The 15,737-nt window shown below is 43.1% G+C and overlaps 1 protein-coding gene across 2 annotated transcripts in view; it reads left to right on the top strand.

Annotated features, from left to right (window-relative positions):
* Positions 1 to 15,737, top strand: part of LOC125433847 (opsin-5-like) — a 90,420-nt gene that overhangs the window by 54,060 nt on the left and 20,623 nt on the right. For both annotated transcript variants that reach the window (XM_048498756.1, XM_048498757.1), the window contains exons 2-4: positions 4,608 to 4,695; positions 10,621 to 10,783; positions 13,383 to 13,510. In XM_048498756.1, coding sequence (XP_048354713.1) covers positions 4,608 to 4,695; positions 10,621 to 10,783; positions 13,383 to 13,510 — 379 coding nt within the window. The remainder of the gene's footprint in view (positions 1 to 4,607; positions 4,696 to 10,620; positions 10,784 to 13,382; positions 13,511 to 15,737) is intronic.

Raw genomic sequence — 15,737 nt, 5'->3', positions numbered from 1 at the left:
CATTTACCCATGTTAAGCCCCTATTAAATGGATGGGATAGTTTTCTTCTCCAGGATCTTGGCAACACAACACACATAATACAGCTTTTACAAATCTTGCTCCTTCGGAACCAAGTGGCAGGGACCTTCCCAGCTGTTACACTTGAACTGTGGAACCCTGGCCATTTTATGCACTTGCGTTCTGCCTTGCAGCAAGATTACCTTTCCTTCACTGTAGACTTTCCCGTATGCATTGTTTTTTGCCCTTTATGAAGCCACTGTGGGAAAGAGCAGAGAAGCTGGCCAAACACAACCTTTCCTGTTGCTTTCCTTTTCCACCAGCATAATTTTCTGCTTTCCCCAACAGCAATTTTTCCTGCTCTTCTGGCCACCATTTCTGAACAATCAGAAGGGCTTGGGGTTTTTTGTGGGTTTTTTTTTAAACACTGCAGATCTAACACTGAAGCAAAGGACTGGTCTATTGAGCTACTGGACACCAAGAAAAAAAGAGGGGGGGGGGGAGTTTGCAGGGAAACAACAAGGCACACAGGATTTAAACATTTGCCCCTGTTGGACTGGTGGGAACAGTGTGATGAGTATGATGTCACAGGGAAAACTCAAAAGCGACAGCAGTAGCTCTAGGAATTGGCACAAAGCTCTATGGTAAAGCAATAGCCATTTCTAGAGCTTCCATTGCCACTTTCAGGTTTTCCCCAGAAGTTATGTCTTCATGTTCGTAATGCCATGAATACTGAAAAAAAAATTATTGCCACTGGTTGGAATGGCGATGGGCTGCAGGAGCTCAAAACAGAGCTACCCCTGCCCCACTCTGTGGCCTTGGTAGGGCTGATAATAAGGCCTGCTAGGGGGATCAGGGAGAGAGATGGTGATGGACCCAAGAACAGCCAGCAAGTTTCCATGGCAGAGCGTGATTTGAACCTGGTTGTCTCAGGCTCTAGACCACCATTGTAACTATTGCGTTATGCCAGCTGATGAATAGAGGTATAACTATGAGCTTCGGAGTTTGTAATGCTGGTAACCCTCAGGTGCATTCTCACGGCTGTACGTGTCAATGCCTTTTCTCTCTGATTCAAGTTAACTTTTTTCTGTTGTGCAAATCAGAGACTTTGCAAGATTACTGATGAGAAGAGTCTGTATATCCCTAATGAAGAGAAGGTGGGGCTATTTATGAGGTTTGCTGTGTTTATATTCCAGAGCAATCTTGGAGGATTTTTTTTTAAGTAGGGGTTCCAGCCTTGCATTTGGGAGCAGGTGTGGGGAAGGATTAATATAGCTTTAACTTGAACAGTTGCCAGATAGCTAGCTAGCTTTCAGACATGTGATGGTGTTTTTTTCCCCTCTACTCTGAACTTTCGTTATAAAACAAACACAACATTCTCCCCTCTCTCTCTCTCCTGCCTTGTTATCAGCTAGGGAAAGAAACACTTTGGAGAAACTCCACGCGTTCCACTCTACTACCCCCTATTAACTTCCTAAGCACCCTGGAACCTTTGCATGAAATAATACCAAGGAAGCTAATTAGGGCAATAAACCATGATGAATTTTTTTTTTTTACTGAGACACTTGGAGGAAGTGAACATAAGTTTCAAACTTCCACTTTATCGTTTTTTATTCGTGCACATTAGTAAGTGTAGCTTTTTTCGCCATCCTCTCTGCCAGCTTTCATAATGAGACAGTACGTTGCAGTCAAAGAAGGGGAGGGCGGAGGCTCGGAGGCCAAATAAAAAGCCAAAAGGATGAATGGAACTTTGCAGGGGGAGAGGGAATGAGTTTTGCGGAGGACTCTCTGCTCTCAATGTTGCATTTTTTCCCCTGTGCTGTTTTATTCCCTCCTGTGTTGTGGGACTCAGAAAATGACCGTAAGCCTGTGAGAACGTTCAAGACAGCACCCAAAAGCAGGATAAAAATTAGGATTGCAGACACAAGATTGGAAAATTCCTGGGGATGCAGTCTGGGGAAGGCAACTTTGCTGCAGGGAGGAAACTCAGATGGGATATGGCAACATAGATATCACCTTTCAAATCAGCCAATCCCCACCCCCACCTGCCACCCCCAGGGAGCAAATCTCTGTAGTCTGGAGATCAGTGGTAATTCCAAAAGATCTCCAGACCCAATCTGAAGGTTGAACACTCTAGGGCAGGCGGTTGAGCGCTATGGTCTCTCAGGTCCCTTCCAACTCCAGGACTCTATTTCTGGTTATGATGATTCCGAGCATGTTCACCAAAAGAGTTGTGAAGTCTCCTTCTTTGGAGGTTTTTAAACAGAGGCTGGATGAACGTAGGTCGGGAGTGCTTTGATTGTGTATTCTTGCATTGCAGGGGGTTGGACTTGATGGCCCTTGGGGTCTCTTCCAGCTCTATGATTCTATGAAAAGCCCCTTCTGATTCAGGAAGCAATCAAGCAGGGACAAAAATTTTCACCTGCCACTTTTTTGGAGGCTGTAGGACTTCTACCATGGACAACACAGCACTCATTTTGTACTGCCTTTCGTCTGTCCTTGTATTGTTACTTTCAGGTCTACTATCCTGTGTCCTTTTAAAAGCTGAATGGAGACTCTCTCCCTAGTTAGCAAAGTAGCAGCATGCTACCTCTCCGCTCTTTCCTGATCTTAAATGTAGTTTCCTAATAAACTTAATCCTTTTAATCAGTGTGCTAACCGCTTCCCTGTGCAGTAATTTGCCAACAGAACATGGAGGCAAAATAGGCATCCATTGTAATTGAGCTGTAGCAGAGAAAGTGTAAGGCCCTGCACAGAGAAGGAGGTGCTGACACCCTGAAGCAGAGCAGTAATGAGGCTTTTAAAGGGAGTTGATCCCTCACTCCACAGTGAGAAAAGTCTAGCTACTGGGATAAGGTACTGAAACAGAAGTAAAAACTAAAATCCATTCCCATTGGGGAGATTTGTTATTTTCCATCCAGCTTCTTTCCTGTGTGAGTCTGGCCCAACGTAGTTGTAGTGTTCCTGTATTAATTGTGCTCCAGTTTTATAAGGTTCCTTTTATTTACTGTAGCATTTGTTTATTGCAGCATTTGGTTTTTTGTTCACTTTACCTGTGTTCTTCACACCTCAAAATTGGGCAGCAGGGGGCAGGAAGTAGGGAGAAAACTGGCAAGTCTGCTAGGAGGTATGACCCCCTATATCCAATTCTCCTAGGATAGGACTGTCAGTCCCCCCCACCCCGCCCCCACAGAGGCTTTTGTTATTTCCCCATTAAGCTTCAGTTTCCCCATAGTTAGCATGGTTTTAGTCCTTTGTTAAGTCTCCTAAGGGAGGGTTTTTTAGTTAGCCCCTGCCCCTTTCCCAATAGGCAGTTTAATTTCTTTACCCAGCAATCCCCTGCTTTAGTTCTAGCTAGTCAGTCAGAGTGAGGTGCTAAGGGTTGTTGGAGACTGGAATATTTGTGACATCCATATTATTATATGGTGATCCATAGAGCACAAGTTAAGTTTAACAGCAGTTAGAACATGACAAAGACTGAAAGAGCTGAAAGGAAGCAGCACACAGTGGACTTTCTTGAAAGCAACCAAGAGAAGACACAGTCTGCAGCTTCAAACCTGCTCAAGACAAGCAAGTACTCTGACTTAGATAGACCCAAGAGAGGAGTTAGGGACTCAAGGTGGCTTACAAGCGCCTTTCCCTTCGTCTCCTCACAGCAGACACCTTGTGAGGTAGGTGGGGCTGAGAGAGTTCCGAAGAACTGTGATTAACCCAAGGTCACCCAGCAGGAATGTAGGAGTGCGGAAACACATCTGGTTCACCAGATAAGCCTCTGCCACTCAGGTGGAGGAGTGGGGAATCAAACCTGGTTCTCCAGATTAGAATCCACCTGCTCTTAACCACTACACCACACTGGCTCTCAGCGTGGAAAAGAGAGTGAGTTCTTTCCTTTTTTTTCTTCTTTTACATTATGACTAACCAAGGAGGACAAGCCAGCAGAAAGTTTGCTGTGGGACTAGAAACTTCTCTGGCCACTGTCGCAAGACTGCTCTATTTATGTCATTGAAGCAGACATTGATGCAGAGGCAGCCTGGAACAGAGCTAGAAACGTTATCTTTAACTGCTCATAGCGTGATTAAGCTGCTAAAGCCCACAGTAATTAGCTTTAGGGCTAGAACAGACAGGCCCCCAGAGAGCCCAAAGCTCCAACATTCACCACAGCCTCATCAAGTTGTATGGATACAACCGCAACAGCTGGAACCGCTAAGTGGCCTTTCCTGCCCATGAAGTACCTAAGTCAAAACTTTTTTAAAGGAAATATTACCCTGCAGCTAATCAGCATAATCTGTAATTAAATGCACCAGGCTATAATCAAGTGGAATTACCAGGAGCTTGGCGGACCAAGCCTGATCCTATTATCAACTCACCACATAGCCTGAATCTCAGCGCCACCATCTATTCTATTGGAACTGTTGGTTCCTTTATTCACAGCAATGTGCTTGCAGCACTGCTTGTTGACTTTCTTTTCGCAACAAACTGCAAAAAGGCACCTGGCCAAACATACGACAGGTGGGCCATTTCCCAGGGGAAAGGTGTGCTTGAACGTTCTGCGGTTCGCCAAAATTCCTCCTGACTTGCATTTAATGTCCTTGTCGTTGTTGTTGTTGCAGATGGAACATGTCTCCAATTCTTCAGCGTTCCATTCCACCTTGTCTGAAGGAGAAGACCTGATTTTTGGAACACTGTATTCGCTTTTTGGTAAGGAGAAGCAGCAAAGCATGAAACAAAACAAAAAGGCCTTCAGTAAGCCGGATAGGATACCAGCAGATCTAGCATGAATATGTTCTGAAGATCTTGATGATTGTTTACACAGTGGTTTTATTGCTTTAAAATTAGTTACTGTTTGGCTTCTTCAGTAAAGTTGTAAGAGTCCAAAACCTTTTGTGTTGGGAGAATGCCTCTGGGCACCTCTTCCAGTGAGAGAGGTAGGGGACACCCGCCTAGCCAGCCAGATCAGCCAAATCAACCCTGGCGATCAATGGGGTGACAGATGTCACAGCCAGATCGCCCTCACATCCGCCCCTGGGCACCTAAAATCTCTTGGGAATTAAAATTCCCAAAATTTGGTCAGCGGATTTGAATATAACCCTCACTCATCTCTGCCTCAGTCTTTTTAGTTACAATAAGGGATTAACAGGGCAATTCTAAACAGTGTTAAACCTTTCTAATAAAGTCAATGGGCCGGGAGAGAGTACGAGCACTAAAGCTCTACCATAGGACCTAGTTGGGTCAGTGTTCAATGGTGTTATGTCTGCTCTACAAATTCAAACCCACTTTAACGGGTGTATTTCCTTGTACATAGAAAACTAGCATGTTACAGAAGGGCTCTAACCTCCCCCTTGACATGCTTTCTTTCTAGAAAGGCTTTTTGTTGGGGAGGAGAGTATTTTACTTGTTTGCATAAAAGACTTGTATACCCAAGGGATGAGAGTCAACATGGTGGAGTGGTTAAGAGTAGCAGACTCTAAGCTCCTGGTTTGAACCTTGTCTCTGCCATGAAACTGCTAGGTGACGTTAAGCAAAATAATGTACATGAAGAGCTCTGAACCCTTGAGCACGCTCTCAAGAAGTTAAGTGTTATGATTATGGATTGCAGCCATGGCAGCCATTCGGCACTGTACTCACAGCCTAGCAGGGAGAGCAGAAACTCAATACGCATGATCCCAGCCATCTGCCTTCCCTGGGATTTGTCTGTTTCAGACTTCCAGAGGCGGCAGGGGAAATTAATCAGTGTCAGCCCTGCCAGCCTCCTGGAGATGCTTAATGATGCACTGAAAAAGGGATCACCACTGTCATGGAGAAAAGGGATTGATGGTCCCCTAGCAAAAATAGCTCGCAAGAATGAAGGGATCGACCTGGATGTCTGATCAGGCTCCGGGCCTTTAGAGAGGCAACAAACTGGATTCTGCATTTCCAGGACCAATGCAGAACTTTGCCAAATGGGGGGGCCGTGAACGACACGTGTGTAGTTGAATATATTAATACCGGCAGGAAAAGACGGCTACTTTTTGGAAGGATATTCTTTGCAACACGTGCTCGAACAAGTAAAAATCCTACACTGAGCCGATCCAAATTCATCAGTAAAGAGCTCAGTTCTGTAAACTGCATATATCATGTGAACTAGACAAACATTCATCCTTTTTCAAACATAAATTACATAAAGATTTGCACATTTGTCCAATAAAACTTGAGGAACTCAGCTTTCATGTAAAAAAGAAAATGACTCCCTGGCTCTTGTTGAAAGAGGGGAGGTGGCAGGGTACAGGTGGATCTAAGTAGGGTCAGCACTGAAGGCTCTGGAGTCTGTTTATTTGCCTTGAAAAGCTCCTTGCTGGGTTTGCCATATGTTGGTTGCAAGTTGGCAGCAGTTATGTACCTTTGCAGCAATTAACGTGAAGGAGATTGTGGGGTAAGCATTGCCGCCTGTAACCACAGGATGATGGTTAAATAAAATTTCCAGTTGTTGCCAGTTGGACACCTTTTCTGCCACACATGTATTTGGGTTAAAAAGGACCTACCTACATGCTTCACTCTCTTTTGCATTGCATCTGAATGGTCATGGGGACTGCCCCAAAGAAAGAAGGACCTTTTCCTCATAGCGAGCATCCCATAATACAGAATTCATAGCCACCAGTAATACCGGACTAGCCTTTCTTTGGAGTGGAGCCTTGTGGACATTCAACAGAGCACCAGCACCTCCAAGAATTGGTACTGGAGGATCCCAAAGTACAATAAATGCCATTGCCTAAATGGCTTTTAAAAGCATCACGGAGATGTGCTCTAAATAGCTATCATTCACTGGCCAAGAATAGTTCAGCATCGCTGTTGATGCCCCTTTAGAATAAGGATGGAAATAGCAGTCATGATCTCATGCCAAAAGTTTCTTAAAAAGTCACTGCAGTCTACATGATCACCTCCTCCTGCGTTCCCAGTGCTACCGCTGACCTAAATTATTGCATTGTCCTTGACCACCAAAGCAGACCTTAGCAATCATCCTGATATTCTGAGACAGACTGGCAATAGCCTTCCTGTTCTAATCTATGAGTTGTTGCTTTTTTGGTGACAGTTTATTCTGAACTCAGCCTTCACGAAAGGAAGGCTTCCTCCCAGGAGCCTAGTCAACAGAAAGATGGTGTTCTGCTCAGCCTGCTCTGGATTGCAAGGAAAGAGGAAAGGAGCATCTTAGCCTGGAAATTCTAATGGCACAGAACTTTGACTTCAGAAGGCTTGCTGGTATTTGGCTTGTTAGGGAAACCCACCAGTATACATGTGGATTTTCCCAGTAGGCCAGATAGTAATCCCTGAGGATCATTTCAGCATAGGGGAAACAAGGGTAGTGGCAAAAGCTAAAGCACCACACTTACAATCTGCAGTGGACATCATAAGTATGGGGATTGAGAAGAACCCACTATTTATGTCTGACTGTTTCACAAAAAATGGAGTAGGAAACAGTTTTTATACCCCACTTTTCTCTACCTTTAAGGAGTCTCAAAGTGGCTTACAAACTCCTTCCCTTCTCCCCCCCACAACAGACACCTTGTGAAGTAGGTGGAGCTGAGAGAGTGCTGAGAAAATCGTGACTAGCCATAGATCACTCAGCAGCCTTCATGTGGACAAGCGGAGAAACAAATCCAGTTCACCAGATTAGAGTCTGTTGCTCATGTGGAGGAGTGGGGAATAAAATCCAGTTCTCCAGATTAGAGTCACCTGTTCTTAACCACTACACCACAGGGTGGGGGATTGTGACCCCAACCTGTGCATTCCATGATGCAGAATAAGGTCCTTAGGGTTCATAACCAGTCCCCTCACATCTTCTCAGATTGCTGACTAAGGAGCAGGGGTTTCCCTGCTCTCAGTAACCGGGAGGCTTTCGGGATCTGTGGCACCATAACACAGATCGCATCAGTACAGAAGTCTCTGGCCCAAACGAAATATTCACTTGCTGTGGGGCAACTGTGTATAATCAGACTTAGGTAGCCTGACTCAGCAGTCTCCATGCATTGGTAATAAGCAGCCAATATGATAATATACCTAATGGATATGGTTAATGAAGCCATTAGCAAAGGAGACCCAAATCATGCTTTGCAGTAGAAATCATAGTGAAGAAAACAAGACCATATGCCATAGTTCCAATTCCTTCCCTCTAAATGGGACATATATCCACTCTTCAGTTCTGTTGCAGGAGGAGGAATCTGACTATATCAACCATTATGTATTTTTGGCATGTTACTGTTATCATAATATTTAATTTGCAAACCAATCTATTAGGAAGCCATTCCAACTCTCCCTCGTGTGCTCCAGGAGTAATCAGGTCCTCCTTGGCAATTACATAGGAAAAACTCTTTCCAAATGAAATTAGCATGACTTAATAGAAAAAGGAAAATCCTCCACGTTACATTTTAATTACTACTGTTGTCTCAACTAAGTTCAAACAAAAGAGCAGCTTCAGTTGGATTTGCGATAATCCAGGATGTTCCTTCTTGCATTTCTTTGGGGCTCACAATATACTACTGCATGAAGCCTGTCCTCATGAGAAAGAACGCCCTCTCTGACTCTCAGAAAAGAACAGAAAAAACTTGGCTATCCCTGGGAGGACGCTTGAAGTCACTTTCACTTGAAGACATTGAAAACCAGGTTACGAAGTCCAGTTTGTCTGTATGGCTCTTGAATGCTTCTTTAAAAATCAGTGAAACATTTGCTAGAAGGAACTGCGCTGCTAGTCCAGGTTCTTCATTTGTCTTAGGGATAATTTCACGGTCGCTGTTTTCAGGCATTATATTTCTGGTGCACAATCTCATGTATCGGGAAAGCCTAACTGGTATGAAGTTCTTGGCATGGGTGATAGCTGTTTCATATGAAAAAGACAATGCATGTGTTTTCCAGCTATCATGCACAGGTGTCAAACTCTTGGCCCTCCAGATGTTATGGACTACAGTTCCCATCATCCCCTGCCAGCAAGAGTTTGACACCTATGCCAGGTTCCCTCAAACCTAAGAATCTCTGTGGTGCTGCTTATGGTACATATGAGCAAAGCCTTCTCAGTGATCCACCCAACAAATGGGTAGGACTGATAACAGCCTGCTACAGCTCCCATCTTGTGGAATAAGCTACTGCAGATCAGTCCATTCTGCTAAACTGAGAAGTTCATTAAAGCATTTTAATAATGAGATTAGAGCTAGAGTATAACGGAATGGCTCAAAAATGCAGCCATTAATTGTAGTTAATTGCTGCATTTACTATAAGTGTTACCTTGTTTTTTCTTCTATCTGTGGAACTCATTTTCTGCATTATGTTTCTGCATTATTGTTTTCAAATTCTGTAATCCTAGTCTTATTGCACAGTTAAAAGCGGTGAACCAGGTTTGTTTCCCTACTCCTCCACATGAATCCTGCTAGGTAATCTTGAGCTAGTCACAGTTCTCTCAGAGTTCTCTCAGCCCCACCTACCTCACAAGGCATCTGTTGTGGGGAGAGGAAGGGAAGGTTGAAAAAAGTGATGTATAAATCCAAACTCTTTTTCTCTTGTTTAATGGAAGAAGAAGAAAAGTTTGGATTTATTCGTCACCTTTCTCTCCTGTAAGGAGACTTAAGGCAGCTTACAAACTCCTTTCCCTTCCTCTCCCCACAACAGACACCTTGTGAGGTAGGTGGGCTGAGAGAGTTCTGAAGAACTGTGACTAGCCCAAGGTCATCCAGCAGGATTGTAGGAGTGGGGAAACAAATCTGGTTCACCAGATAGTAGTCTGCCACTTTTGTGGAGAAGTGGGGAATCAAACCTGGTTCTTCAGATTAGAGTCCCCCAGTTCTTAACCACCACACAATGTTGGCTCTCTTGTCATCCACTTTGAGTCTCAGTGAAAAGGGGGTCTATAAAAGATGTAAATAAAATTAGCAACCCTCTTTGTGCTACCAAATTATTAAATTGGCATTTGGGTCCTGTCCAGGGGCCTGCCACATGATGCAGCATAGATCGGCAGAATCAGCTCCATAATTCATCTAGTTCCGTATTCTGTCTCTCTGATAGCTACCCTGTGTCCCCTAAGGTCATAAATAGCCCAGTGAGAAGTCTCAACCAGTTTGGGTACACCCAGGAACTGCCATTCAGAGTTATACTGCCTCTGAATATGGAGGTTCTGTTTCATTGATAGCCACAGAAGACCTATCACCCTTGAATGTGTTTAATTCCCTTTTAGAATCTTGTAAGCCAGTGGTCAATACTGCATCCAGTGTTAGTGCTTCCTGCACTATGTGAAGACATGTTTTTGTCCTGCATCGACTGCCCATCAACTTCATTGAGAGTCTCTCAATTCTATTATTTTGAAAGATATTTTTGTCTAATTCCACCCACTGCCACCACTACCCTCCAACACAATTACACAAACCTGTCTCATGTTTCTACCTGAGTCGTAACTGATGCTCATGTGGAGGTGGGGGGATAAAAAAGATAGAAAAGATACCAATTTATAGGCCTGTTAGGCCACACGACTCAAAATGGATGACAGGTAAATAGGCGATTCCATTCTCCAGGGTAGGTAAAATGCCTCCTCCCAGAAACTCATTGACTGAATTTACCACGATGGGATGTGCCTTCTTATTGTGAGTATTGCCTGTGATTTTTCCTCAGGTGTAGTATCTCTCTTTGGAAACTCTCTCCTCCTCCTGGTAGCCTACCGGAAGAGAGCCATCCTGAAACCTGCTGAATTCTTCATTGTGAATCTTGCCATCAGCGATGTGGGCATGACTGTGATCCTTTTCCCCTTGGCCACACCATCCTTCTTTGCACACAGGTAGCTTCCTTTCTTCCGCCATTATTAACCAGTTATGTACTTGTAGCCAGCTCTTCTTCTAAGGAGCTCAGACAGAAACCCCCACTATATTTGAGAACATCCACATGATGTGATTCCCTATTCAGGCACGGTGTAGGAGCCTCCTGTATTTTCTCCCCAATTAACCACATTAATGAAAGACCTCCTGAAGTCCAGATCCTTGGGGAAACTGCAGGGTGGCATTTATGCAGACACTGTGCCTCCAGCCAATCTGGAAAGGGGTCAGAGGTCAGCTCTACATTTTCTTCCTCGCTTTTCAGCACTTATAGGCTTTTTTTCCTTTTGCAGCTGAGCCAGGATATAGCTCAGGGCTCAGCTGAGAAGGGTTAAAGGGAGAGGAAAGGAGAAACAGTGATTGTTATTGCTATCAAAAGCAGAATAATAAGGAAGCTATGCACTGCTCATCCATTCAAAGTGCTGGTTCTTATGTTTAAGATTCTAAACAGCTCGGGGACAGGGTGTCTGAAAGGACTGTCTCCTCCAACACTGTTCAGTGTGCTAGTTAAAGCATCTGCCTGCCAAGCCCTGCTCGAAAGGTTGCCATATGCTATTGGTCAGCAGGAGAAAGAAAAAAAGAATTAACAAATAGCCACCAAGTGACAGTGTCACATCACTTCAGGGAAGAACCTGGAGGTGAAGTCATGCCTCTTTAGGAATCACAAAAAACTCTATGGTAAAAATGCCCCCTGGAACTGATGCTGCACCTCTCAAGGACTTAACAGAACATCTGTGGTTTTACCATAGAGTTTTCAGTGCTTCCTAGAGGCATGACATCAATTCCAGGTAAAAATGCTCCCTGGAACTGATGCTGCACCTCTCTAGGACTCGACAGAACATCTGTGGTTTTACCATAGAGTTTCCAGTGATTCCTAGAGGCATGACGTCACTTCCAGGAAAAATCTGCCATATAATGCCATTGCCAGATGACATGCTCCATATCCCTGCTCCCCTTGAATTTCCACCAGCTGCCAGTCACAAGCTGTCAATTCCATCTGGTCTCTGTGTTCTACCTTCAGTAGTGAGATGGGGCAGGGACTACAATGATCTCCCTCTTGAGGCTCGCCTGGTGCCTACTTTACTTTCTTTAAGTTTCCAGGCCAAAATGTATCTTTTTATGTAGACTTTTGTTTAGGGGGTTTATCTTACTCACTTTTCAATGGTCTGCTTTTGTTTCATGGAAGGTTTTCCTGATAGTTATGGCCAATGGCTTCTTTTTATATTGTGATTGTTGTTTTCATTCAGTGGCAGAGCTACAAGGGGGCGGGGTGATGGAAAACATGGAGTGAGCCCTGAGCGCACTCCTGTCCAGTTACGGCACTGTTTTCATTGCAAAGTTCTTCAAGTAGCACTCTGAAGTGATGGTGTAGAAATATCCTGCATCCATTTAATTTCCATATTTTATATCAGTTGCAGAATCAAACATTCTTGTTGAAGGCCTTCACGGCTGGAATCACTAGGTTGTTGTGGGCTTTCCGGGTTGTATGGGCGAGTTCCAGTAGCATTTTCTTCTGATGTTTGCAGGCAAAATGTCAGGAGAAAATGCTACTGGAACACAGCCATACAACCTGGAAAACGCACAACAACCAAACATTATTGGCTGCAGAATTTTGTACAACATATGCAGGTCTTCTTCTTGGAAAGATGCCATTATAGCGCCTGCTCATTGTGCTGGATCCTGAGGATCTGTCATGCTAGCAAAGGTGTTTCCCCCAGCAGCAGAAGAGCTTCCTGTTTCATGGGAAAATTCCTTATGCCAGAGGAAATCACTTTTGGTAGCATGGCAGATCTGCAGGCTCAATCCCACTAGCTCATTTATTTTTTAAGTAGTATATGAAAACCAACAAAGATCAATATATTTTAAAACACAATATATGTGGATTCAGGTTTTTTTAAAAAATGTATGTGTGTGTGTGTGTGTGTGTGTGTGTGTGTGTGTGTGTGTGTGTGTGTGTGTGTGTATATATATATGTATATGTATATGTATATGTATATGTATATGTGTGTGTGTGTGTGTATATGTATGTATGTATGTATGTATGCATGTATGTATGTATGTATGCATATATGTATATATGTATATATGTGTGTGTGTGTATATATATATATATATGTGTGTGTGTGTGTGTGTGTGTGTATATATATATATATATGTGTGTGTGTGTGTGTATGTGTATATATATATATATATATATATATATATATATATATATATATATATATATATATATATATATATATGTATATATATATGTATATGTATATATATATATATATATATATATATATATATATATATATATATATATATATATATATATATATATATATATATATATATATATATATATATATATATATATATATATATGTATGTATGTATGTATGTATGTATGTATGTATGTATGTATGTATGTATGTATGTATTGGGAAGCTATTTTAGTAGAGAGGTGTGTGTGAACTGCCCAGGCGGCTAAAGTATCTCCTTACAATTGCAATAGCCAAGCCAGAAATGCCTTTAGGGGGAAGTAATTTATTTTGCTTACTTATCTTTCCCTTCCAGGTGGCTGTTCAACCATGCCATGTGCACCTTCTATGCCTTTTGCGGAGTTCTCTTTGGCCTGTGCAGTCTCACCAGCCTAACAGCGCTAAGCACCGTTTGCTGCATGAAGGTCTGTTATCCAGCATATGGTAGGTGCTGGGAAGCATCACGTTGGTATCCCATTCCCTTTCTTGTCCTCAATATCTCGGTCTTCTCCCATCCTTCCACCACCCCTTTCACAGGGTTAGACAAGTCATGAATCTCTTAGCAACATATCTCCTAGGACGACTTTCCATTAGAGAGCCTTTTCATCAAATGCTTGAAATTGCAGTAATTAGCACAAAAAAATAATAATACAGCAACTACCCATTTTCCTTCTTCATTTGCATATGCAGATTAATCACCAGCATGTCTGCTGGGTGAGGAGGGGGGGGAGAGAGCAACTTACTTTTCGACACCACCAGTCACCAGAGCATTCCCCCCCTCTTTCTGACACCAAAACAATGTGTGATCTTTTGTGACATCATTAAAAGAGGGACAGAAAGGCAGAGAGGAAAAGGTCAAAATCCCTCATGAACGTTAGCATGTTGATGACAGAGTCTCACAAAGTGAAAACATAAAGAATCCACCTTGAAGGGCCACTCTCTTTCATCCCATAAGAACTAGCCTTGCTGGATCAGACCAGAGTCCATCTAGTCCAGCACTCTGCTACTTGCAGTGGCCCACCAGGTGCCTTTGGGAGCTCACATGCAGGAGGTGACAGCAATGGCCTTCTGCTGCTGCTGCTCCTGAGCACCTGGTCTGCTAAGGCATTTGCAATCTGAGATCAAAGAGGATCAAGATTGGTAGCCATACATTGACTTCTCCTCCCATATACCAAATCTGTCCAAAGCCCTCTTTTAAAAGCTAGCCAGGTTATTAGTTGGTATCCTACACCCTCCTGTGGCAGCATATCCCAAATACTAATCACACGTTGCGTGAAGAAGTGTTTCCTTTTATTAGTCCTAATTCTTCCCCCCAGCATTTTCAATGGATGCCCCCTGGTTCTAGTATTGTGAGAAAGAGAGGAAAATTTCTCTCTGTCAACATTTTCTACCCCATGCATAATTTTATAGACTTCAATCATATCATAATTTTATACACTTCAATCATATCATAAGGATCATATCCCATTTGCAGGATGTAGGTGGAGCAGCAGCAATAAAGCCCCTAGGTCAGAAACACCCCTGAAGGGTCCTGTCTGACCTCACAGCTACCACTCTTGAGTGTACGGTCATCCTTTGACTGTTAAAAAACAAACCAAAAATACCCAGGGCTGGATAATTGACCGGTGCAGTAGATCAATAACAGTGAAGTACGTAAAGCAATAATTTAGTCAAATTATTTATATGGCAGCCATAAAAGGAACGATGTTCCAAATGTGTCCCTGCTAACCTTCTGCAAGATGTAACTCGTACATTCTTTTTTAGGCCATATATCTTCTTCTACAAACAGTGATTGAAATAAAAAAAATATTATACAAATAAAGTGCAGTGACTTGATTTGCAGACTTAACTCTGCTTCTTACATTATCCGATAAATTTCTGCTGCGTCAAGCTAGAATGGATAGCATCAATCCTAAGTATACAAATTCTAGTCTGTTGGTATCCATCTTGCACACTAAGTATATGATTCACTGCTTGTTTATTGCCAATAATGTATAGCAATGTATTTTAGATACCTTGTACCTGAGATGCGAAGCTTGGCCTGACTAGAAGGCAACTGTATGACGGGTGACGAAAGAGGCTGCATGTTCAGCAGAGAGAGTTTAAATTGAAAAGATGGTGTTCCTTCGTATGAATCATCATCAAATTGAGAAAGAGCAAAGTGACTTCTACAGTGTTTCCCCTGGGAGGCAAAAACACACACATCATGGAAGGCGCTGTGTGGAGCTCAGTGGCGGAGTGAGATAGCTGTCTTGTTTGTTCTGAATGGATCTATTATAATGGCTTTGCTGAATGTGATACTTGCTGGAATTTAGGGCCTTTGACAGAACGTCAGTTTATTATCAAATAACATCAGTGGGAGCTAATCGTTAGGAGATGACCTCCTTAAATGTAAACAAGTTGCTGCTAAAGTTGGTGCCCATATGTATGTATATTTCCTGGTGCTCTCTTGCTTCTTCCCCAAAACATCTCGTTGGTAGAGCAACAGTCATTCCTGGTTTTCTTCCACATCTCAGGAGAAGGTGGCACTTCAAAAGAATCCAGGAGACATCACTTGTGGGTCTGAGGGAAGCAACTATCAGAAAAAGCTGACGGCATCACAGGGGGATGCTTGGTTTGGAACCTCTCGACTTTTTGTGATGCCTGAATCAGCCATCTTATAATGGGTCAC

The sequence above is a fragment of the Sphaerodactylus townsendi genome, linkage group LG05 (assembly GCF_021028975.2).
Source record: "Sphaerodactylus townsendi isolate TG3544 linkage group LG05, MPM_Stown_v2.3, whole genome shotgun sequence".
Lineage (NCBI taxonomy): Eukaryota > Metazoa > Chordata > Lepidosauria > Squamata > Sphaerodactylidae > Sphaerodactylus > Sphaerodactylus townsendi.
Note: the sequence above shows the minus strand (reverse complement) of the source record. Positions and strands in the feature narration are given on the sequence as shown.